This window comes from Scyliorhinus canicula, chromosome 14 (assembly GCF_902713615.1).
Source record: "Scyliorhinus canicula chromosome 14, sScyCan1.1, whole genome shotgun sequence".
In the NCBI taxonomy this organism is placed as follows: Eukaryota; Metazoa; Chordata; class Chondrichthyes; order Carcharhiniformes; family Scyliorhinidae; genus Scyliorhinus; species Scyliorhinus canicula.
In genome coordinates, this window is record NC_052159.1 from 96,990,294 (window position 1) to 97,016,960 (window position 26,667).

At 45.0% G+C, this 26,667-nt stretch overlaps 1 protein-coding gene across 1 annotated transcript in view; it reads left to right on the forward strand.

Annotated features, from left to right (window-relative positions):
- arhgap42a (Rho GTPase activating protein 42a) overlaps positions 1–26,667 on the forward strand; it is a 505,650-nt gene that overhangs the window by 399,529 nt on the left and 79,454 nt on the right. Inside the window, exons 13-14 of the mRNA XM_038818093.1 lie at positions 2,169–2,231; positions 6,271–6,345. Coding sequence (XP_038674021.1) covers positions 2,169–2,231; positions 6,271–6,345 — 138 coding nt within the window. The remainder of the gene's footprint in view (positions 1–2,168; positions 2,232–6,270; positions 6,346–26,667) is intronic.

The window sequence follows — 26,667 nt, forward strand, 5'->3', positions numbered from 1 at the left end:
GCAAGCTTGTGTGATACTTTGGGCTGAGTTCACCACACTCTGCAGTTTCTTGCGATCTTGGGCCGAGCAGTTCACATATCAAGCTATGGTGCAGCCAGATAGGATCCTCTCTGTGGCACACCTGTAGATGTTTGTGAGAGTCGATGCAGACATGCCGAATTTCTTTAGCTTCCGTGGAAGTAAAGATGTTGTTGGGCTGCCTTGACTGTTGCATCAATGTGAGTGGACCAGGACAGACTGTTGGTGATGGTGACCCCCAAGAACTTAAAGCTATCGACCATTTCCACTTTGGAGCCGTGTGTGTCATGCTATGCTACTTGAAGTCGATGATCAGTTCCTTGGTCTTTCTAACATTTTAGAAAGAGGTTGTTTTTAGTACACCATGCAACCAAGTGATTCTCTGTTGATTCATCAAAATATTCAGTTAAATTAGTCATGCAAGGTCAGCTTACAGTTATACAAGCTGAAACTGCTGCTATCATGGTTGTGTATTACAGCATGAAAAAGGGTATTGGGATGTCACAGCAATCTAGTGATCGGTCGTTCACCAGATTACTAGGATTTCTGAGGTGATGGCTGAGGGGAGTGGCAGTGACTCAGTAGAGCACGAACCTACTGTTTCCGCACCCCTGCCACTCTATTAATGTCTATATCCCTTTGTAGATTCTTTATATCCTCCTAGAATTTATAGTGCAGAAGGAGGCCATTTGGCCCATCGAGTCTTCACCGCCCCTTGGAAAGAGCACCTTACCCAATCCCACACCACCATCCTATCCCCATAACCCAGCAACCCCACCCAACCTTTTTGGACACTAAGGGCAATTTAGCATGGCTAAACTCACACGACACAGGAGAACATGCAGACTCCACACAGACAGTACCCCAAGCGGGAATTGAACCTGGGACCCTGGAGTTGTTAGGCAACTGGGCTAACCACTGTGCTATTGTGCTGCCATATTCCTTGCTATTCCTTTTTAGCCAGCCAGACCAGACTGCTGTTCCCCTTTCAACATAGTGCAGTCCAGAGCTGGATCCAGAGCCATTCAAGAATGGCCTTAAGGGCCATTGAGAGTCTCTTAGAATCATAGGATTTACACTGAAAAAAGGCCATTCGGCTCATTGAGTCTGCACCAGCCCTTGGAAATAGCACCCTATTTAAGCCCACACCCCACCCCATCCCCGTAACCCAGTAACCACACCGTTTTGGACACGAAGGGCAATTTAGCATGGCCAATCCACCTAACCTGCATATCTTTGGACTGTGGGAGGAAACCAGAGCACCCGGAGGTTAGCACACGCAGACATGGGGAGAACGTGCAGACTCCGGACAGACAGTGACCCAAGCTGGGAATTGAACCTGGGACCCTGGAGCTGTGAAGCGACAGTGCTAACCACCATGCTACTGTGCTGAAGTGTTGAAGTGAATTGTGTTAAATCTATTTGCTCTGTGCAGTTAACAAGTGTACATGGTCACAAGTGTACATGTAAGCCATGCATACTATTTTGGAGCTATAAAGGCACTTGTAGCTAACAAGCTCAATTTCTCCTCTTTGCCTACTGCCTACCCCATATTCTCTCATATTTATCCTAACATGATGAGATTTAAAAAAAATCAGATTTGCTTTATTTTAAAAATGCTTGCTGAGCCAGTGGGGAATCACCTCAGTAGGGCATTATAACTGTTTTGAATTTTTACTGATGTTGAGCGTTTTAAATATGTATTTCATAATAAAGAATTTTAATCTTTTACTCAGTCAACTGGTTGAGATTGCTGGCAATGTAACATTCTGTTGTATTAGCATCATTTTCAGTTCAAATGTTTATCACCTGTTCAATATTACTTTAACATCGGGAATAAAAAACATCAACTGCCTCTTTATTGAATATTTAGCAAGTTAATTTTATGCTCTCTTCCATTAAAACTGTAGGCACAGACAGTACATGTAGCCATGGGAATTTCAGTAATTAAAAACAAAGACTTAGGTTTTAAAATCTACATAGGTATTTGTTGGAATGTGATTAAAGCTCAAGTTAATGTTGATGAAATCTAATTTAAGGTGCATGACATCAAGAATAACACTGTAATTTCTATGTTTTGTTCTCCTGAATTTACTGACTTAATTTTTTAATTAGTTGTGAGACTTAAGGGACTCAATTTTGTTTTGCAGTGTACCTTAATGAGGCCGGTTTTAATTTTGTAAAGAAGTGCATTGAAGCTGTGGAAGCAAGAGGTATGAGACTGACTGCTGTTTCTTCATACTTGAAGGCAATGACTCCTAAACTGACAATTGTATTAAAATCTCAAGTCTATGATCCATAGCATTGCACAAAGAGTTCAGTCCAAGTGTATTATTCAGGTTGAGCAGTGTTACAGGATGAGATTAATTGCACAAATTGTGGCAAGGAGGTAAATGGAATTGGAAGGGTAAGGACGCAAGGAGGAAGAGAGAGGAAAGGGGAAAAGAGAGAGGAAAGGGGAGAAAAACAGGATGCAGAGAGAGGAATGATGAGGAGGCTAGTGGCAAGACTTCAACATGGAAAGGGGAAGTGGTTGGAGACAGGTGACGAGCAGGGTGAGGGGCAAAATCTATGCAGAGTCTCAGTGAAGGAGGAGTTTTTGAACACAAAATGGGAAGGCCGAAGGACTCTGAAAATATGTCTTGCGGAGACGTGGAGCTTGTGAGATCAGAAAATATTCCAAGGGCTTGGTTCCGAAGACATGCAGGTGAATATGATTGAAATCTTAAGATGGCTATAGCTCGAGTGTGAGGCAATATTTAACAGCCGAAGATAGTGCAGTACTCACACTTGCAGAAATCGATGACAGTGCTTATGATTTGTATTCTTACTGGCACCAGCATGTCCCATGTGCAGCTGGAAAAGGAGAACAATGCTAAGTAAGGAGACTCTTAACTGCCAGCAGAGGATGGATGTTCTTGGAGGGGTTGTGGGGCTGGTGGTGTTTAACCCCTGTGCCAAAATGCATGGAAGCTTTGCTAAGCTGCATTGAAAGGTTCATGTTGGAGTTTTAATAAAATTCAAAGTGTGTTTGTTTCAGGTTGTTATTGCAATTCACAGCCTGTTCAAAAATTAATATTTAGCTTGACAGCCTGGTTCAGGGCGCAAACACATGCTTGCACAGTTCCAGTGCTGGTCTAGGAGCTCAACTTTCATAACAGATCTTTTAACTTCTTATCAATCACAGCAATACCTAAAGATATAACCTTTTAAAAAAATTAAGAGTACCCAATTATTTTTTTCGAATTAAGGGGCAATTTAGCATGGCCAATCTACCTAATCTGCACATCTTTGGATTGTGAGGGTGAAACCCACACAGACACGGGAGAATGTGCAAACTCCACACAGACAGTGACCCGGGACTGGGATCGAATCCGGGTCCTCCGCGCCTTTGGCAGTGCTAAGCATTGCGCCACCATGCCACCCTGCCTAAAGATATAACTGATACTACAGGTTTTCCATTGAGTGAGCCTGGCTTAGGTGTTTTAACCGCACTTTGAAATGGAATTTGTAACCCACGCAGTGATAAATATATATTGGGGAGAGGGCGCGATTTTGTGCCTGCATCCACGGGAGCGTAAATGGTAATTTGAGCGCAAAATCTCTTGAGAATCAGAAAACAAAATTCTCACTGGCGGGATATTCCAATTTTCCCCACCGCTCATGGTGATGTATTGGATGGGGTCTTCATTTAAATAACTTTGAAAAAACTTAAATATGCGAAAAGAGCTCGCCTGCCATATGTTGCACCAAAGAAAGAATTCCTCCCTTACAGGATTTTACAAATGTGCAGCAGTCGAAGGGAAGCTGCCGGGGGCACAAAGGTGAGTATAACCCCTGGGGGGAGAGGGACATGTGTCCCAGCTACCCTGGGGCGGGTACACTGGGGAGCTCAATTGGGGAGGAATTCCCACTATGTGTAAGGGGGGAGCTCCTGACTTGCTTGTGGGAGGGTGTGTTCTTCATATACGTGAGGGCGGGGCTTGCCTTGGTGCTTGTTGGGGGTTTCCCCATATCCACGGGAGCAAGGGGGAGTACTTTCTCTGTGCAGATCAAGGAGCCCTTTAAAAATGGTGCCCTGATCTCTGGAGCCAGCATTTCCAGGTCTATCAGGCCCCTCTCTGCCAGCATGATGGCAAAAACCACCCCCCTCCCCAGATTTTCTGTGCACAATTGACCTTCATGTCCAAAAGGTTAGGTTGGGTTACGGGGAGAGGATAGAGGTGTAGGCTTAAGTAGGGCCCTCTTTCCAAGGGCCGGTGCAGACTCGATGGGCTGAATGGCCTCCTTCTACACTGTAAATTCAATGATTCTAAGCACATTATTCTGCTATGGTGAATATGTAGACTTTGATTCACTGTTCCTTCATGCCTACAGGATTCTCTGTTCCTGCTGCAAAGTATGGAATTTGGCTGAGTGCCAAATATCTGTCCTCGCTGGCAGCGGTAGCAAGGTGGACTCACAATGTAGAACTCCACCCATAATCTCAATTACTTGGCACTTTATAATTAGAGAGAGTGCCACTCCATGACTGACCATTACCTTAGTATTGCAGAAATTCATGCTGTTCAATCATATCTATCCCTCATGTTTGAACACAGTTTATCAACAATTGACTAAATTAATTTTCTTCCTGTGAGCAGAGATGTGTGAATGCCTGACAAGCTTCCAGGATTATGGTTAGCAATGGTGCCTCACAGCACCGCCAACCTGGGTTCAAGTCCGACCCCAGGTGACTGTGTGGAGTTTACACATTCTTCCCTTGTCTGCATGGGTTTCCTCCACGTGCTGCGGTTTCCTCCCACAGTCCAAAAATGTGCAGGTTAGATGGATGTGTTCTGCTAAATTTCCCCTTCGTGTCCACAGTTTAGGTGGGGTTACAGGGAGAGGGTGGGGCATAGAGCCTAGGTAGGGTGCTCTTTCAGATGGTTGGTGCACACTCAATGGGCTGAATGGTCTCCTTCTGCACTTTATGGATTCTATGATTGTCTGGCCGTTGCGTGTGCCAGAGATCCTGCTATATTGCCTCAAAAATGGCAGCTAAGTTAAACCCACTTGCCGTTGTCCATCAACAAACTGCAGTTAAAACATTTGCTATTGCTGGAAAATATTTTTTTTAGAGAAGTTTAAATTTTCTAATGCACTGCTCCTTTAATTCGATAAAAGACTGAAATTCTGAAGTACAGAAAATTAAAATAATAGTACAAATACGGTGGATGCTGGAACTCAAATAAAAGCAGGAAATATTGGAAATGCTCAGTAGGTCTGGCAGGATCTGTAGAGAAAGAAATTGAGTTAATTGGGTATATTTTACCCCCCCCCCCAAATGGATGCATTTTAGGCGGTCGGGGGAGGGGTCGCAAAGTAGGGTGGGTGTCTAGCCCATCACCTCCTATCCAACACCTAGGTGGGTGGATGCCAAAGTCAACCCACCATATTCAAATAAGTAATCAAGTTAATTAGGTCTGTTATTAACAGACCCTGATAATAGGCTGCCTATGCCATAAATTTTTCGAACTGGGCAGGAATGATCAGCCCAACTTTTGAAAACGCTCTTCAAATGGAGGGTGTTCACACTTTGGGGGCTACCCATTGCTGATCGCAGGTAGGCCCTTAAGAGAAAATTCCACTCCTCCTTAACTGTCAGCAGCCTTAAATGCATGCTCCCCCCCCACCCCCCATCGCACCCTGCCACCCTCCCTGACCTACCCAAAATCTCCTTGCCCAAGACTTACTTGCTCCAGGGATCCATCGGCCCTTTTCCTTCCTATCCCCTGGTCCCAGCAGCTTCCACTTATCCCCCTTTGTTGCTGTCAGGACTGATGGAGCTGCTGGCCATTTGAATTGGCTGTCAGCTCCAGAGTGCGGGCCCCCTCCTCAGTCAGGGGCAAAGTCCCACTTGGCCCTCGTTTAGCCACACCACAGTGCTTTAAGGCTGCGGGATGTAACCATAACTTTGCTTCCTCTCACCCTTCCTGTATTATTCAGCCCAAAAATCTTTTCTGATGGAAGTTCAATGACCTTAAATGTTGACTTTATTCCTTTCTCTAATGATGACGTCAGACCTGCTGAGTAATTCCAGCATTTTACGTTTTTACATTAGAGAAAATCAAACACAGGCAATTTTGATCACTTTCACATTATAAATTGGAATTTGATATTCCATTTGATGTTTAAAAATTACATGAAAAGGCTTGTTTTTTGATTCATCGGATTTTTGCATGTTTGAAAATGTGACATATGTACTCTTAGGTATTAATGCCATGGGACTGTACAGAATGAGTGGAGTAAATTCCAAAGTGCAGAAGCTAATGAACACAGTATTTGGTAAGATATTTTATTTTGATTTTAAAGAGGTTGATGCATAGATAATATGCTTATTGCATATTGTCCATTTTATATACAGGAATTGTGTAACTTTTGATCTTGCTTTTAAATTCTCAATTTCTATTCTTAAACACAGCCTTAAAATTTTATGTAAACTTGTGATCTGTTTCACTTATTCCTCAAATTCCGTAATATATATTTTAGCTGTAAGTAGGCAAATATTGATTCCTTATGGATCTCTGCCCACAGAAGGAAGTGGATCTATTTCCTCCAAAAAATGCAACTTTGGTACAGAACAAATCTAGTATGTAGTTAAGTCTGCCATACACGTAATGTTTTACATTTTTTAAACATGTCATACCTTTAAAGCATTGTAGTTGGAATAGTAGTGGAAGTGCTTTTAAAACCAAGTAAATTTGTGCTTCAGTGAACTTTTATCTTTGAAACATAAAGAAAATTGAAATGAACAGCTCCTTTCTATGTTAATTTTGAAGGTTATTCTGATGGAAAGTGCTTGATATTCAGCATGGATATATTACTACGACTAGGTTTCCAGGAATTGAGAAGTCTGCTGATGTCTTCATATCAATGTCGGTGCTGACCAACTGGGCCAATGCTGAATAACTGACATTAGCTTGTGTCCGTGTTATAGCTCCAATCCATCCTGAATAGTCCGGTCTGATTTTGGAGGTGGGGGAAAGAAGGTTAACTAATTAATAATATGGATTATAATTACTGTTGAGAATATCTTTTCCTCAACGTTTACATGTAAATCATACTGAAAATACTCATTCATTATTCAGGAAAGAGTTTTGTTAGGAACATTTTTAGCATTTATTTTTATGAATTTAAATTTTCGGTTCTGAGTAAAACTGAAAACTTAAACTGCATGCATGTCATGACATTGTGCATAATCAATTCCTGTGTTACATTGCTGGAAGGCGTAATATAATAATGTATTCGCCTGCAACAGATGAAAATAGGATAGAAGTAGGGATGTTTGCGGATGACTGCACCATGTTCAGCACCGTTCGCGACTCCTCAGATAATGAAGCAGTCCATGTCCAAATGCAGCAAGACCTGGACAATATCCAGGCTTGGCCGACAAGTGGCAAGTTCCATTCATGCCACACAAGTGTCAGGCAATGACCATCTCCTGCAAGAGAGGATCTAAACATCACCCCTTGACATTCAATGGCATTACTATCGCTGAATCCCCTATAATCAACATCCTGAGGGTTGGCATTGATCAGAAACTGAACTGGACTAGCCATATTAATACTGTGGCTATCAGAGCTAGTCAAAGGCTAGGAATCCTACGATGAGTAACTCACCTCCTGAATCCCAAAGACTGTCCACAATCTACAAGACACAAGTCAGGAGTGCAAAGGAACACTCTCAGCACGATAGCACATGTGGCTAGCACTGTGGCTTCACAGCGCCAGGGTCCCAGGTTCGATTCCCCGCTGGGTCACTGTCTGTGCGGAGTCTGCAGGTTCTCCCCGTGTGTGCTTGGGTTTCCTCCGGGTGCTCCGGTTTCCTCCCACAGTCCAAAGACGTGCAGGTGAGGTGGATTGGTCATGATAAATTGCCCTTGGTGACCAAAAAGGTTAGGAGGGGTTATTGGGTTACTGGGATAGGATGGAAGTGAGGGCTTAAGTGGGTCGATGCAGACTCGATAGGTGGAATGATCTCCTTCTGCACTATATGTTCTATGTTAATTCTCTCCACTTGCCTGGATAAGTGCAGCTCCAACAACACTCAAGCAGCTCAACACTATTCAGGACAAAGCAACCCGCTTGATTGCCCCCCTTTCCATGAACATTCAAACCCTCCACCACCGACGAACAGTGGCAGCCATGCGTACCATCTACAAGATGTACTGCAGAAATCGCCGAGGTTCTTTAAACAGCACCTTCCAAACTCACGACCACTACCATCCAGAAGAACAAGAGCAGCAGATACCTGGAGCCCCAGCACCTGGAGATTCCCTTCCAAGTCACTCACCAACCTGACTTGAAAATATATTGCTGTTCCTTCACTGTTGCTGAGGCAAAATCCTGGAGCTCCGTCCCTCACAGCTCAGTGGGTGTACCTATGCCTCAAGGACTGTAGCAGTTCAAGAAGGCAACTCACCCACACCTTCTGAAGAGAAATTAGAGTGGGTAATAAATGCTGGTCTAACCAGCCACGCCCACATCCTGTAAATGAATTTTTTTCTTAAATAGTATGGGCCATGAGGTACATTTCTGTGGGTATTTGAAATTAATCAGAAAAATTGGTTCATATGTAATATTTTGAAGCGTACACATGGATTGCCGATAGTGATACTTGGCCAAAATGAAAATAATTAGGTAAGTTCTCTGTCAGTCATGTCTGGAGCCCACACTGTTTTAGTGTGGATAGGGTAGGATTAATTTTCCGCATGTAATTATCCGCGACTTGTTGCACTTGCCGTAATATACTCAATTTGTATCTTAAGTATTGCTGAAAAAACGAGACGTGCCGTCAAAGCTTTTTGTCCTGCATCCACCTGAAGGGAGCAACAATTTATACTACACAAAAGTGTTCTGATTGCTGGAGGCCTTGACATGGCGAATATGCCATGGAATTATTTGCCCCCATGCTTTTGTTTAATTAAGAAAAGGCACTATGGCTTCGACAAGATTATTTTGGTTGCAGAGGACAGCTTCCTGTGTATGAATATAAGAACACTTTGGAGAGGGGTGGCATGGGGTACAGTGGTTAGCACTGTTGCTTAACAGCGCCAAGGACCTGGGTTAGATCCCGGCCCTGATTATTGTCCGTTTGGAGTTTGCACATTCTCCCCGTGTCTGTGTGGGTCTTACTCCCGCAAACCCAAGAAGTACAGGTAGATTGGCCACACTACATTGCCCCTTAATTGGACAAATAAAATGAATGTGTACTCTAAATTTATTTTAGAAAAGAACATCTTGAAAACTTGCAATGTTGCAGCCTCTGGTTCTTCCAAGGCAAAGATGCTACTGCCTTTTCTGCTGCTATTGTCTCTCAGCAGACAACACTTATTAAAGATTAAAAGGGACAATCATGGTTGCATTCCATGTGACTCTTCATGATGCAGTTCCTCTTCCAAATATGCTGGTGGCCTTAGGTTGATTAACCACATCCTGGTTTATTGTTTTGTTGTTTGAAGACAATCATCTTCTTTGTTTCAAGAATGACCATTTAAATCGGAATGTCACTTGATGACCTCAGAATGTGTGTAGTTAGTATATTTTCACCAGAGATGCGTCCTTTTGTCTCTGTTAGACAGTGAGGCAGTTTTTGAATACACATGGTAGGTCATATGCGTCACATTGTCCATTTTTTTTAAAGACAAAACAATTTCAAAGAGTCCCTATTCAATGAAGTATGTATCTTAAAAGTGAGAAATATGACATGCCATTACTGGGCATGACATTTGCAATCCACATGCACTGCCATTTTCTGAATCTGCATTTCTGTATTGATTGAATTCGCGCATTGCAATTCAGCTTTAATTACACTATATATGCCCAAAGAAATGGTGTTGCCGTGGGCTGCGCTCTTAAGTCCAGCTGTTGCTTACATTTTCGTAGATTTCCATGAGAGACATGTTTTTGATAAAATGACCCATTGAATATTTCGGATATGTTTGCTATATTTGAATCTGCAGCTGCAAAAAATAATTTCCTGACACACCTTAATGTGTTCCAACTCCGCTCAATTTCAATGGAGCAGAAGTTTGCTCCACATGCTGGCTGAGAATTCCACGAATGGGTTCTCAACGACTGTCTACTGCAAGCCTGCTTCACTTTTTAATATAGGCTATAAAATTGGCCTTATCGATAATATTGTAAAAAGGGTCCGAGCCATTTGCTCATTGTGCAAGCTGATAGCCGAAGTAGGGCACATCAAAGCCATCCTGCAGGATAATGGCTACTCTGATCAGATCCTTGCTTACTGTGTATCATGCATAGGCCTGAGGCCACCATTTTCGTACCTGAAAAGTACCCAGTCTGCTTCACATTACTCTGGAGAGTAAGATATCGCAAAAATTTGATAATATCTGAAGCTAGCCATTTCCCGCTACTATTATATGGTAACATCAAAAGCGATATATTCCACTAACATGATGCTGCCGTGAAGCCCAAAAGACGATCTGCTTATCACATAAATGAGTATTGTAGTATATGAATTTCAGTGCCAGTACGATGTCAGGTGCATAGGTTGCATGGCCCAATAACTGGCAGATGGTTTCAAACAACATCTCCCTTCAGTTGTCCGTAATTGGAAGAGTAGTGTCTGTAATCAATGAGCCAGTGCTTGTAAAATTCAGAACATAATACCTAACATTAGATATGATTTCTCAATTGAATAGCACTTGCTGAACAATGCTTAATGTGCTACAAATTACACCTAACAAACAATTATCAGTCAGGCTCACAATGTGGCTCATTTTCACTTGCTGGAGGCTATATATATTTGTAGGCAGAGACTTATTTGTCAGGCAAAAGAGCATGTCCAGGTAGTGTACCTTTTTTGAATTATACAAAACATGAAGGAACAATAATTCCCTTGTGCATTCTCATGGAAATGCTTCAACCAATCGGAGTTGACTTGCCAACAAACCAGAACTCTTTTCTCAAGCAATTTAAATTGTTGCTCCCTTTGAAACTTGACATTCTTGCATCTGTCCTGATGAGTATAAGACATAAATCTTCAACAGCATGTCTCTTTTGTCAGCATTGCTCCAGTTCTATACTGTCTTGCATCTATTAGTATGAATCTATTCACACTGAATTTTCCTTGAGAAATTACTCTTTTATCAGAAGTTGCGACAGTTTTATCATGAGTTTTCTTTGTTTGTGAAAACATTTTTAAACAGGCTTCTTTGCTTTGCAGTTTACTAAGTAAATAAACTTTGTTTTCTCTGCAATAAAATACATTAGAATAGAATAGAATAGAACAGTACAGCACAGAACAGGCCCTTCGGCCCGCGATGTTGTGCCGAGCAATGATCACCCTACTTAAACCCACGTAATCCCCCCCCATTAACCTTACACTACGGGCAATTTTAGCATGGTCAATCCACCTAACCCGCACATCTTTGGACTGTGGGAGGAAACCGGAGCACCCGGAGGAAACCCACGCACACACGGGGAGGACGTGCAGACTCCACACAGACAGTGACCCAGCCGGGAATCGAACCTGGGACCCTGGAGCTGTGAAGCATTGATGCTAACCACCATGCTACCGTGAGGCTTGTTTACAGATCTTCTCCTCCCAACGTATTCACTGACAAAATGTCAGTAGACACTCTGGTGTAGATACACAAGTGCATATCAGTACAAATTATTAGATTTTACACTTAAGCTGCAATTTTATGGTCCTGTCAGTCGCAGGCAAAGTCACAGGAAGGACGGGAAAATTTGGAGAATGGCATCACTGGTAGGACCGGAAAATCCCCCACTCTTAGCATCAGCTATGCCTTACTTTTAAGTATTGTAATGGTGTTGGTTACAGAATGTGTCTGTTCAGAAAGTGTTTGTAACCTTCTGTATATTAACAGCAAGTTTTTATTGTAACTATATACATGTATACGGTAACAAGTACAGACAAAGAGCTATCTCCATGTCTAGATCTTAACATGCCTCTGGCCACACCACACTGATCCTTGGTCTAGTTCATCACTCGGCCTTCTTTCGTCACTATGGGTGGTACTGTATCCAGACCCATATTAACCCTGTATATACCAGACCCTTATACTACTCCCCCCACACACCCCCAAACAGTCTTTATCACACGGATATAGAGTTATTTGTTTCCTTTAAACCATACATTGTTATAAGTGTTACAACATCCTTGGGTAGTGCAGAGTCGATTCCAGCCCCACAGACCCCGGCGTCCCAACACAAGCAAATTAATCAATAATTTCTACAAAATTTGCAGAATCTTTGACCCCTTGACTGCTCAATAAGTTATAGCCACCAGGTTTGTAAATTGAACACAATAACTGTTTATTTATGACAGAAATAAAGTTGAAATGTGCAATAATTAGAATGGAATAACGGCCAGCTAATCTACTATTCCCCCCCCCCCCCCCTATCGTCCCACTCTCTACCCAAACATACAGAAGACAGACACACGCAGGGGGAGGAAAATGGGTAAAAATAGTAACAGGATTAATACAAAATGAAAGATGAGTGTCCTTGCTTCTGATGTTGAAATTGTTGCAGCAGTCTGTCCTCCCAGAATTCTTACGGATCAAAGGCACCGGTGTAGTGTTAATGTTTCTGGCAGCAGCATTCAGTCCGTACTCCCAGACAATAGGATTTACTCTGGAGAGTCACTAACTTTTATTAACTTGAGCCTTCTTTCAAAGGAATCGCCTCAGGCTGTTTAATTCTTGTTTCCAACTCCACCAGAATGACCAACAGCCTTATTGAGTAAAGAACAGAGTTCCCCACATGAGATTTTAGAAGGGTTTTAAACAACTGAACCCTGCCTGCAGCTGGTGGCTGGACTGGATTTCCTTGAAGTTCAGTCTGGCTGTGCAGAGAGCGAGGTTTTTAACTCGGATCATTAGAAATAATCCATTAGATGAGAAAGAGAGGGTCAGACTGCCTCCTTCCAGGTTTGCGAGCCAAAAACAAAAGTAAAAGAGAAAAACACAGTCACACAATGCAAGGAACATTCCAGAGAAAACCCGAACAATCGACAGTAGCCATTGACAAGGTCCAGCAATCCATGTCAGTAAATTGGCCGACAGCCAAGTTCATCAAGGTGTGTCAGCACTGATCTCCGTGGAAATTGTTGGGGTCAAATGTAAATAGCTTCATGCAACCTGCCTTGCCTTAGCTTCATAAATCGCTCTTCAGTTAAAGCCAGCCACTTGAATTAAAGTCAAAGTCCATCTTAAAGGCAGCAGTTCATTAACTGTCTATGTACAAAAATTGTAACAGCAAAACAACAGAAATTAAAAGGAGAAAAAGGGAGCTCAGGGATTAAATAGGGGGATCCTTACATGAGTGTTATACATTTGCCTTATTGTTACAGCCTTTATGCTATTTGAACATTTTTGCTATTACAGTGTTAGCATTAACCACCTTCTCACTACCCCATCATCTCCCTTCAAGTCCTTGGTTCAGATTCAGGTGATCCATATCTTATTTGCTATTCTGTCGGAAGAGTGGCAGGCTCTTTTTGTTCTGGTTATTATTGTTGATTTGGAAGTTGGTCTAGCATTTGGGTATGCTTTCATTATTTTCTTCCATTGCATGATTCATGGTTGCTGTTACACTTGATCATCATGCAGGGTGGATGAACGTGGTACTTATCTTCATGGCACTACTTTTCTTCTTCTTTCTTCTTGTTTCTCTGTGTGGGCCATCCCAAAAAGAGATCAATTCAGTCCATAAGGCAATCATTCAGGAGCCTGGTAACAGGGAGGAAGAAGCTGTTTTTGAACCTGCTAGTGCATGTCCTCAGACTTTTGTATCTCCTGCCCGATGAAAGACATTGGAAGAGTAAATAACCTGGGTGGGAGGGGTCTTTGATTCTGCTGCCTGCTTTCCCAAGGCAGCAGGAGGTGTAGACAGAGTGAATGGATGGGAGATGGGTTTGTATGATAGACTGGGCTGTGTTCATGACTCTCAACTCTCTTTTATTGTCAAATCTGACCAATACTGAAACAGCATATTCTTTGCTCACAGACGGCACAGAAGGAAAATTATTGCTCACAAAGCACCTTCCACAACCAGCCTCTATCTTTCCCCAAAGGATCTTGTCTTTTCACCAATACTACTAGTCCTCAAAAGATACACCTCTTGGTATTTTATAAAACATTTGGGTTTACACAGCTTCTTTAATGTAAAGAGCTTTCAAAAGCACCTCAGATAGATATCACGAAAACTCAGGGTAAATCAGCAAGGCGAGTGTAAGCTTAATAAAAGAAGGTGCTTTTGAGAAGTCTAGGAGGTGTCATGGGTTACTGACAGGGAGGAGAGCCTCATCCAGGCACCCTGGGAGCATCCACCCAGGATTACAAGGGTGCCTTGCTGCTCCAACGCCTCTCTGCTAGTACCCCACCATCTGTAACAGTTCATGCGGAGGAAAGTGCACCAACCACGAAGCAGCAAACACCTAGCAGGCTGAGAGCCTTAAGCCTCGGTCCTCCAAAGCAATCAGGCAACAGGGCATAGCAGTCAGCAATGGCCTGCACCTCTGCTGCAGATGTCAACACTACACCTAAAGAAAGGGGCAGGTTTCAAAAGGTGATGGTTGCCTTGATCTTTTATGCAATGAGGTCCTTCCAGGCACTGAGTGGGGAGATATCTGGGATCTGACAGACTTCGGTGCACAGGTGCATTGCGCCATCACGGAGGCCCTATATGCCCAATACATTCATTTCAATGTGGACCATGCCCGCCAGGCTGCCCAGACGGTGGGGTTCGTGGCCATTGCTGGGATGGCCAGGGTCCAAGGGGTGATCGGCGGGACGTATGTTACCCTACGAGCACCTGTAGATGACAGGCCACTCTTCACCAACCGAAAGGCGTACTTGATGAACGTGCAGCTGACATGTGACCATCAGCTACGCATCAGTCACCTCTGCGGTCGATACCAGGCAGCGTGCATGATGCCTTCATCCTGGCACACTTGACGATTCCTGACATGTTACAGACTATCTCCCCACCCCCCCGCCCTGGACTGGGGTTTGGCTCCTGGGTGGCGGGGGTTATCCACTGCGGTTGCGGCTGATGACACCTATCCAGAGGCCACAGACCGACACGGAGACCCACTACAACAAAGCCCGTACAGCAACCAGGAGCGTTATCGAGCGGTGCTTCAGCCTCCTGAAGATGTGATTCAGGTGTCTGGACCGCTCTGGAGCGGCCCTCCAGTACGATGCTGGAAGGGTCACCCGATGATGGAAGGGTCACCCGCATTTGGCAGCCTGCTGCGCCCTCCACAACATCAAGCAGCAGAGAGGCGATGTGCTGGAGGAGGAGGATGAACACCAGGCCTCATCCGATAAGGAGGATATGGGGGAGGGCAAGGATGGGCAGCACGATACCATAGTTGTTAGCACAATTGCTTCACAGCTTCAGGGTCCCAGGTTCGATTCCTGTCTTGGGTCATTGTCTGCGGAGTCTGCACGTTCTCCCCATGTGTGTGTGGGTTTCCTCCGGATGCTCCGGTTTCCTCCCACAGTCCAAAGATGTGCAGGTTAGGTGGATTGGCCACGCAAAATTTCTCTTAGTGTCCAAAATTGCCCTTAGTGTTGGGTGGGGTTACTGGGTTATGGGGATAGGGTAGAGGTGCGGGCTTTGGTAGGGTGCTCTTTCCAAGTGCCGGTGCAGTCTCAATGGGCGAATGGCCTCCTTCTGCACTGTAACTTCTATGGTATTCTTCTCTGACATGGGGCCCAGGCAGGCACGGGGAGGCTGCACGATTTATGTGCCAGGGCTAATGCGCATGGGACGCTCTGTCACTTCCAGATTCACCGACTTGGAGGGGGGCATGGACACCTCATCCAAACCCTACACCCCAGCCACCCCCCTGCCTGCAACTCCCTCCGTGGTACACACCTGCCACATTATGGGGTGGACCCTGGGTTGGCAGTAGCACCAGGTCTGGTCCATGGAAGAGAGGATGATGACAGTCCACTCTGCGATGAACTCTGGTGCTCTGCATTGTAAGCCAACTTCTGACTCCTGCCCACGGTAGCACACTCCACCAGCATGCGAGCTGGCCATTCTATCACACGATCCCATTGCATCCTTGGGGTGGTGGCGGTGGGGACGGTCTGTGAGGGGGGATGGGGGGGCAGGAATGGGAGGTGGGGAGCTTAGCCCACCCACAGCGTCCACCCATTCCCCCTCCTCCCCACCTCCCAGCACCCTCTGCAGCCTCTCTCTTGCTAGCCTAGACCAGTCCACCCCTCACGTCCATCAGACAAAGCACAGAGGCAGGCTGTAACAGTGGCAACAGGTGTTTAATGTGAACAAATATTTACAGATTTGTGCCTTAGCCACTATGACTAAACTGTGCCCTGCACCTGTGCCAACGTAACTGGTGTCTAACTTTCTGGCCTTAGGGTGCCTAACCCTACATCTGGTGGTTCTCCAGGCGGCCTGTTGTGATTCCTGCCCTCCGACCTGGGTCCCCATTGGCGGGCGTCTACTGGGGCTTCTCGGGTGTCCTGTGTGGCGTGGTGCCGCCCTGTTCTGCCCACTCCCAGCTGATGCACCAGAGACCAGGGGAGGGGGTCCGAGGTGCTGTAGTGTTCCGGTACCTCCCCTGCAGGAGTCACTGGCACAGGCCACATCTCCTCCTCCTCCTCCTCCTCCCTTGGGATGCCTGATGACCCCCAGGCTAATCCATAGGATGGGGGTGTGAGTGGAGATATCCCCTGAGACCCCCCTGCCACCTGGCGCTGCCAGTTCTGTAGGCCCACTCTGGTCTCGACCAGGGTTTGCACGCTCACGGCCGTAGAGCACAGGGAATAGTCAATTTCCATCTGGGACATCACGCCGCGACTATGCCACCACCTTCTGGGTTTGTGTCAAATCAGCCAGTGACAGCGCCATCTCCCTCTGGGACTGGGCCACCTCCGTCTGCGTCACGTCGGCCAGCGACTGGACAATGCTGCTGATGTTTTCAGCCATGGCCTGCTGTGACTGGGCGACGCTCAGAAGGGCCATTGCAATGTCCAGGTGGCTCTGGCACATGGTTGCCTGTGAGACGGCACCACTGTCCTAGGTCTTGGCCAGTGCCTGCACAGAATGCCCCAGGCCTTGGACATATTGATCCACAGCCAGTACCGTCACCTCCAATGTCTCCAACGTGCATACCACCCATGCGGTGTTGGCCTGGGTGGCACGCATTGTTGGCACCACCTCCTGCTGCTGCACACAGTTGGAATCCTCCAACTGCGCCTGTAGGTACTGGATGCTCGCCGGCAACCCCTCATAGACCCTGGCTCTGCGACTGCATCGCTACTACAGATGCGACTGTCCATTCCAGAAGCCTGAAACCCAGCTAGTCCCTGGGGTCAGCCTGCCCTCCAACCATCCGTCCCCTCGGGTGTTCCTACCTCCACCTGCTGTACCGGATCAGCTGTGTGGTTAGCACCATGTAGTGTCCCAGGAGCCTCTTCACTAAAGTGCCCAACCGAGGTGAGTGTCTCTGGGATGGCGGAGGGTGTTGGAGACAGCTGTGATGGGAAATCAGTGTCATCCTCTGACTCGGGTTCCGGGGTTTTGGGCGGAGGGTTGGTGTCCAAGCTGCTATCCCAACCACTGCTTGGCTCACGGGGGAGCTCTGGCTGTGGCATTGGCTGGGAGTGGGGAACGCCCGATGGACCCGCCTCATCACCAGCAGGTCCTGTAAGACACAAGACAAGATGCATTATTACCCTGTCTTCTCCCGCTCCTGGCGGTTGTGCGTGGCCTTCTCTTGGGGGGGAAGGGGGCAAACAGAAAACAACAGCGTTAGACAGTTCGACACATGCAGCCCAGGCGGTGGGTAGCTGGTGGCCCCAGCAGCTGGGCACCCGGCCATGGCGACCAGTATGGGTGCCAGCATGAGGTGCAGGGTGGGGGTTCGGCGGCTGTCCAGGTGTGGAGGGGTGGGAAGAGAGGTCGTGTTATGGGAGTTATTGCTGGGGCACAGTGTTGCCTACTGACCCTTGGCACCCTGAGGAGGTTGTGCAGTTTTTTATGGCACTCCTGGCCAGTCCTGACAATGTTACCCACTGTGCTCACGGCCTCTGCCACCTGTGCCCAGGCACGGCGAATGGCGGCGGCTGGCAGCCTCCTTGCCGGCCGGGGTACAGGGGCGTTCTCCACCGCGTCTCAGAAGACCTCTAGCTCAGCATCGGTAAACTTCAGGGCTGCTCTCCTCGCTGCCATCTTGTTGACTGGAATGGTGTGGGGAGTGCAGTGTGTACATGCGACAGCAGCTTGTCAACCTGCTGAGTGTCAATCGCAGAACTGGCGAATCCAGCATGGTTTTGCATTGGAATCAATTATGTTCCATGTGGCGCCAGTTCTATCCCCTTAACAGTAGCCATGATGTGGAGATGCCGGTGTTGGACTGGGGTGAGCACAGTAAGAAGTCTTACAACACCAGGTTAAAGTCCAACAGGTTTGTTTGGAATCACTAGCTTTCGGAGCACTGCTCCTTCCTCAAGTGAAATCTGAGGATTTCACCTGAGGAAGGAGATGTGCTCCGAAAGCTAGTGTTTGAAACAACCATGTTGGACTTTAATCTGGTTTTGTAAGACTTACTTAACAGTAGCAGAATCGGTCCCCAAGTACGGCGCCAGTTTTGCTGTCGTGAAAGTTTGAGAACTCTGCGTTGGCATCAACACGTATTTCTCAGAAAAGGAGAATCCCGCCCCATATCTTTTCTTTCATTATTTAACTTTGGCTGTGTTTGACACTCTGACCCGCAGCATTGTGTTAGTTTCAAGATTGAAAAAAATGTCCCACTTAAAAAGGAATCTATCTGAAGGAATATTAGCAGTGCCATATAATTGTCGTTGCTAAGAGAAACAACAATTTGGATTTAGGTAGTACCTTCAATGTAGTAATACATTTCAAGGTACTACACAGGAGCCTCATCAAATAAAATGTTGACATAAGCTTGGTCAAAGAGCTGAATTTTAATGAGAAACTTACACCTGCAGAATGAGGAAAAAAAGCAGAGAGTTTATAATTGAGGGAAATTCATAGCTTTGAGCTAATACAACTGAATACAGAACCACCACAGATAGAGTGATGAAAATTAGGGTGCACAAGGTTGGTTTTCAGAGATAGGGAGGCGAGGCGGTAGTGAGATTGTCACTGGACCTGTAATCCAGAGGCCCAGAGCAATGCTCTTCGGCCCGGGTTTAAATCCCACAATGATGAAACTGGAATTCAATACAAATCTGGAATTAAAAGTCTAATACTGACCAAGAAACCATTGTCGCTTGTTGTAAAAACCCACCTAGTTCACTAATGTCCTTTAGGGAAGGAAATCTGCTATCCTTATATGCCAGCTTGATTTAGCTTACATATGACTCCAGACCGCACAGCAGTGTGGTTGACTCTTAAATACCCCAGTAAGTAACTCAGTTAGGGGCAATAAGTACTGATCCAGCCACATCATGTGGATGAATTGAGCTGACAAATGGCAAGTAACATTTGCACCACCCAAGTGTCAGGCAATCACCCTCTGACAAGAGAGGAAATAACCATCGGTCCTTAACATTCAATAACATTACCATTGCTGGATTCCCCACTATCAATATCCTTGAGGTTAATATTGACCAGAAACTGAACTGGACTAGCCATATAAATACTGTGGTTACCAGAGCAGGTCAGAGACTAAGAATTCAAAGGCAAGTAACTCGCTTCCTGACCCCTCCAAAGCCTGTCCCACCATCTACAAGGCACAAGTCAAGAGTGTGACCGAATACTCTCCACTTGCCTGGATGAGTGCAGCTCCAAAAACAGTCAAGAAGCTCGACATCATCCAGCCCACTTGATTCGCTACCCCTTCCACAAACATTCAGTGCCTCTACCACCGACAAACAGTGGCAGTCATGTGTACCATCTTCAACTTTTTCAAACTTTTTTGCCCGGGACCCATTTTGCCAACCAGCCATCCCTTGGGACACACACTGGCCGACCATCACAACCCACCATTTTCACTACCTTTACTGTGGCAGATGAGCCTGCTTGATCCTCATGATATCACTTACTTTGTTATTCAATGCTACATTTCTGTTAATGTCTTCCGCTGATGATTTAAGATCTCACTGCGTCCGTTGAAAAATAAAGTGTTTTTCCTCGAACTCATCGTGTTAAGTCTTCAAATGTCTTTGAAGTTTTGAGCATTTTTAACTTTCATTTGCCAGTGCTTCCCTGCATATAACACACATGATCTTTGAATCCTGATTTGCAGGGGAACAATTAATAACCCACATTTCAATTAATCATCTTTATGCTGCTCTATTCCTGTTTTCAACTACTTCTTCATGGGTTGTTCGCCAGAGGCCCAGAACTGCTGGAAGCTGTAAAATGGAGGAATGTCTCTCTCTCATGCCCAGAACACATGACGTCAGTGCATGGGGGGCATGACCTGCTCCCTGCCGCCATTCTCGTTTTCTGAAAAAAACTGGCCCTGGACATTGTGCTGACATCAGGAGGAGGCGGTCCAGCCTGCTGAGCTCCGCTGCTCAATCCCGGACACATGCGTGGGATGGCCGGCAATTTCAAATGTAAGCTGCTGCCGACATTTTTAAAGGCTGGTCGCGGCAGTCGAACGTTCCTCCCTCAATAGGGATGCCGCAACCCTCCTGAAACCTGCCCGCAGCCCACCTTCGGGTCACGATCCTGTGTTTGAAAACCCCTGATCTCAAGATGCACTGCAGGAACTCACCAAAGTTCCATGACCACTACCATCTAGAAGGACAAGCACAGCAGATACTGGGAACACCACCACCAGGAGGTTCTCTTCCAAGTCACTCATCATCCTGACTTGGAAATATACCACCGTTCTTTCACTGTCACTGAGTCAAAATGCTGGAATTTCCTCCCTAACAGCACTGAGGTATACCTACAGCTCAGGGACTGCAGCGGTTCAACAAGGCAGCTCATCATCACCTTTTGAAGGGCAACTATGGATGAACAATAAATGCTGGCCTAGCCAGCAGTGCCCACATTTTGTAAATCAATAAGAAAACAATTTTTTAAGAAGAAGGTATTTCAAAATGTAGTTTTATAATACAGATGTGCAGACCTGCATAAAAACAAATGAGCTTTATTGGAAAGGTGTCTCCTCTACAGGCTGTTATACTAGACTGACTGTTAGCCTTCCCAAACCGTAATGATGTCATCAGTATGTCATATATTCAAACTCTTAAAGTGACTTTGTTCCAACTAGTAACAAACATGAATACACAACACTTTCTTCCCCCTTTACATTAGAGGCTCCTGCAATGAAACACAGTATAACGTTAACAGTCAAAATTTACAATATGAATAATTAACAAACACAACAATCAATAAGTTCGATATTTCGATGGATGTTGATTAATGTGTGGTTGTTGACGAATCTCAAGTATCTGCTTTTTTGTTTTGACTGTAACCACTGATGTTTTTGGTTGAGTTTGGACATCACCTGTTGCCTCAACCAGAGTAGAGCATCTGAAGTTTGACTCGGTGTTGAACTGTCCTCCGCTGAGGTACTGTCTTCCACAGTTTAGAACATAGAACAGTACAGCACAGAACAGGCCCTTCGGCCCTCGATGTTGTGCCGAGCAATGATCACCCTACTCAAACCGACGTATCCAACCTATACCCATAACCCAACAACCCTCCCCCTTAACCTTACTTTTAAGGACACTACGGGCAATTTAGCATGGCCAATCCACCTAACCCACACATCTTTGGACTGTGGGAGGAAACCGGAGCACCCGGAGGAAACCCACGCACACACGGGGAGGACGTGCAGACTCCGCACAGACAGTGACCCAGCTGGGAACCGAACCTGGGACCCTGGAGCTGTGAAGCATTTATGCTAACCACCATGCTACCGTGCTGCCCCAAAGTTTCTTTCGGTATTGTCAGGTTTTCAGGTATGTACAGGTTTTCACTTGGTTGACTCTGTCTCTGGCAATCCTATTCTAGCTGATAAAAAGATCCACACTCGGGATCCAACACATCCAATTCGCTCCTTATCATCCTGTCACAAATCGGCTGGCTGAAAGGTTTGTTCAAACAATGAAGCATTCATTGTAGGTACCTCATGAGTCATAGAAACCCTACAGTACAGAAGGAGTCCATTCGGCCCATCGAGTCAGCACTAACTCTGCGAAAGAGCATTCTACCTAAACTCAATCCCCGGACACTATCCCCGTAATCCCACCTAACCTTTGGACACTAATAGGCAATTTAGCATGACCGTTTAACAAGGATCATTGTCAAAATGACTAAACTAATTCCTAATGACACATTCGACAGCCCACAGTTCCCGGCATTACCCATGATAAAACATCAGTTATGCACAGCGTTTGATTTGCGGAAGATGCCTAAGACGAGAGAAATTGTTGAGAGAAAACAGCAAAGTGGGGTTTTGCGATGTGAGAACAGGGCTAAATGCCATGTTTTTCAGTAAGGTTAGGAAGTATTGACAAGATACTGTATAACCAATGAGAAGTGGATAGCTGCCATCGTCTAAGTAGCACTGGACCCATTCTAGTCTGCTTAGAATGTGATCCATGGCACGCTGGAATAACGCAGGTGTAGATGTGATGTCAAATGGAAGTCTTTTATATCTGAATAGCCATTTGTGTGTCACGATTGTTAAATATTGTGGCAAATCTGAATCCACATTTATCTGGACATAAGCCTGACCAAGGTCACTTTATTGAAGTGCTGGACTCCAGCTAACCTAGAAAATAAATCATCAATTAACACATGGGGTACTACTCTCCACAGTACCAGATTGATAGTTACTTTAAAATCATTACATATGTGTACCAAACCATCTTTCTTCATCACAGGTACTTTGGATGTTACCCAATCACTTGCATTAACAGGTTTGAAGGACCCTCATCCTCACCAGCCTCTTGAAATTGCCTCGACCTTAGATATGATGTCATACCGCACTGACCTAGCCTTTAATCATTTTGCTTGGCTTTTGTCCTTAATCTATAGTTTGACTGAGATCTTTCATGCTTTCCATCAAAGACAATAGCATGTTTCTTTAGAATCTATGGTAGTTCTGCTTTGGACACTGACATGAGATTCACCTTGGTCCAGTTTAGCTTGATTCACTCCAACCAGGTTCTCCCTATTGGGGCTGGATAGTTACCTTTAACGACATGCAGGGACAAGTCTGTGGTCTATCCGTTTAGCTGGACATTCATATTGATATGGCCCCTAGACGGCACTACTTCCCCGGTATATGTTTTGAGTATTTTCTTTGATGGTTTCAAGCTGATATGTCACAATTCCTCTTGGTAACTAGTTTCTGGGGCCAATTAAATGGCTGCAACAGTATACACCTCCATTTTCACCGGTTATCAATCCAATAAAGGAGTAACCCAGTAATAGTTGGTTGCACTAGAAATGACCAGTATGTTCAAGAATAATTATAATCTTTATTAGTGTCACAAGTAGGCTTACATTAACACTGCAATGACGTTACTGTGAAAATCCCCTAAGGTCGAGGCAATTTCACTCCGATGCCTGTTCGGGTACACTGAGGGAGAATTCAGAATGTCCAATTCACCTAACAAACATGTCTTTGGGGACTTGTGGGAGGACCTGGAGGAAACCCACGCAGACACGGGGAGAACGTACAGACTCCGCACAGACAGTGATCCAAGCCGGGAATCGAGCCCGGGTCCCTGGTGCTGTGAAGCAACAGTGCTAACCACTGTGCTACTGTGCCGCCCAATGGCAGTTCATATTCTGTAAGAAGTCTTACAACACCAGCTTGTATTCCAGTTCATATTCTGACTGTGACTGGTCCTTTCTCACGGCTTTTTTGTATCATGTGGATACTTTTCCCTCGTTCGATTTTTCATTTGATGTATTTGGTTCTTTTTATAATTCTTGTTTGAAACTTGTTACTTCTTTCTCCAACATGTACGTTTGATGTGCCCCTTTTGACCACAACTCTTGCATTTTGCACCTGTACTCCAGCAATCAGTTGCTGTGTGTCCAATTTTTGCTCATTGATGGCAATTTCAAACCTTTGTCAGTGTTTGGATTTCAGCTAATTCCTTTTGGATTTTAATGTTCAAGCTTAATAATTGCACTTCCTTAACTGTTAGTTCTATAAAGATCATGACATCTAGATCCTTCTTTCGGTCGAAGTTGGTTTCTCTTAACAGCCTTTTCTGGATTACTTTGCTTCTTAACCCACACACAAGTCTGTCTCTAATGGTGTAGTTCAAGACATCTTCCAATTCACAAAATGCAGCTATGAGCACCAGCACTTGGTGCTTTCATCCTCGTGGTGTAAAATATTCCCGCCATTTTTACTATGTTGGATGTTTGTACAAGCGCAATGTGCCTCGAAATGTTTTAGCACTACCTCATTTTTCTTTTCCAAACAAGGTACCCCTGAATTCAGTTTATTTCATTCCGAGTTTGGAACTCCCCCAGCTCCAAACTATTGTTGCAGGGTATTCTTTACTTTTACTCACAGTAGAGGGAGCACTTTTCTGGTTCTGGAGAGAACACAGCAAGCTTCTTTTGATGCTGTTTTCTCCAAAATCTGTGTTTAAATTTTGATTCCTTCATTGGTTGCTGCTCATTTTCAGCAGCCCACTATTGCCAGCTTTGAAGTAGTGATTTTTTTTATCTTCTTAATCCTTTTGGATGGCTGCACACGGATCAACGATTTTTTGTATATTTTTTCTTCTCTGGGAGTCTGCCAACATGTTTTGCCTCCTCGTTGCCCACAAAGGCAGAAACAAATCAGAACTTTGTTGAAAAGGTATCTACACAGACTGCTGGCCTGCCCAAACTGCCGATGACGTCTTCAGTATGTCACACGATCGAACTCTTAAAGTGACCTTGTTCCAACTAGGAGTAAACATGAATTCACAACACTTGAAAGAATTAAACACACAACAGATTTAACTAAATATTAATATGTATCTTCTAGGTACTATTGCCTTTGGGTGTACATTTATGCATGTTAGTAATCCTGTTTGTCTGGACAGGCAACCATTGTTATGTGCGGCACTATTGTTGTGTTACGTGTGCAGCAGATGAAAATGAGCATCCATGAGGTGCATAGGCCATCTACTGCAGCAGAATGGTATTGCACTACAATCTGTAATCCCATGGTCCTTGAAATCACTCACTGTGTCAGGGGACCAACCTGGGTTCAATATGAATTGTAGAATAGCATGCCAAGAACAGCACTACTCATACCTAAATATGGGATGCCAACCTGATAAAGCTACAGCACACATGGCAGCAGCAAGCTAAGCAAAGTAATTCCACTGAAAACCGATCAGATCAATCCTCTGAAGTCCTGCTGCACCCAGTGATGGACAATGAAACAAATAAAGGGCTCCTAAAATATCCCCATCTTTAATGATGGCGAAGTCCAAGTCAGTGCCAAGGATAATGCCAAAACACTTAGAATCATCTTCAGCCTGAAGTGCTGAGGGGATGATTTATTTTGGCTTTTTCCAGAGATCCCCATCTTCACAGTATTCAACTAATTCAATTCACCCCATATGATATTAAGAAATGGGTGATTGCAGTGAATACAGCAAAGGCTATGGCACGAACAACGTCCCAACTGTATTAGAACTAGAATTAGAACAGCACAGAACAGGCCCTTCGGCCCTCGATGTTGTGCCGAGCAACGACCACCCCACTCAAGCCCACGCACCACCCTTCACCAGCAACCCAACAACATCCATTAACCTTATTTTTTAGGACACTAAGGGCAATTTAGCCTGGCCAATCCACCTAACCCGCACATCTTTGGACTGTGGGAGGAAACCGGAGCACCCGGAGGAAACCCACGCACACACGGGGAGGACGTGCAGACTCCGCACAGACAGTGACCCAGCCGGGAATCGAACCTGGGACCCTGGAGCTGTGAAGCATTGATGCTAACCACCATGCTACCGTGCTGCCCCAGAACTAGCCTCATTACCAGCTAAACTGTTACTGGAGAGCTAGTACAATGGCATTTATCTGACAATGTGGGAAGTTGACCAGGTGTGTCCTGTCCACAAAAAGCAGGGCAGATCCAGTTCAGTAAATTACTCCCTCCATCTACTCCCAATCAACAGCGAAGTGATGTAGTGTCATTTACAGTGCTATCTACACAACAATGGTTGTAGTGTGTGCTGTCTAATAAAAAACCGAGCAGGAACTTGCCAGACTCCCATAGATTGAATCTTCCAAATCTCTGACCTCTCTCATCTGGAAGAACCAGGACAGCAGGTGCATGAGAACACCACCACCTGCAAGTTCCTATCCAGGTCACAGGCCATCCTGACTTGGAAATATATCACTGTTCCTACATTATTGCTGTGTCAAATATAGTGACCATATGATTACTTATTGAGATTAATTATGAGAAATACGTTGACTTTCCTCCTACTTTTAATAAGGAGTTCTTTCCTTTTAAAGCTGAATAAACTTCTGTTTGAATAATCCTTTTTGTTTTTGAGTAACTAAATAATTTTTTGTTCATAATTAGATTTATGAAATTAGTGTTTTGGATATTATGAAACTAAGTAGTATAAAACTGAAATTCGGAAATGAATTTGCCTCTTTAATT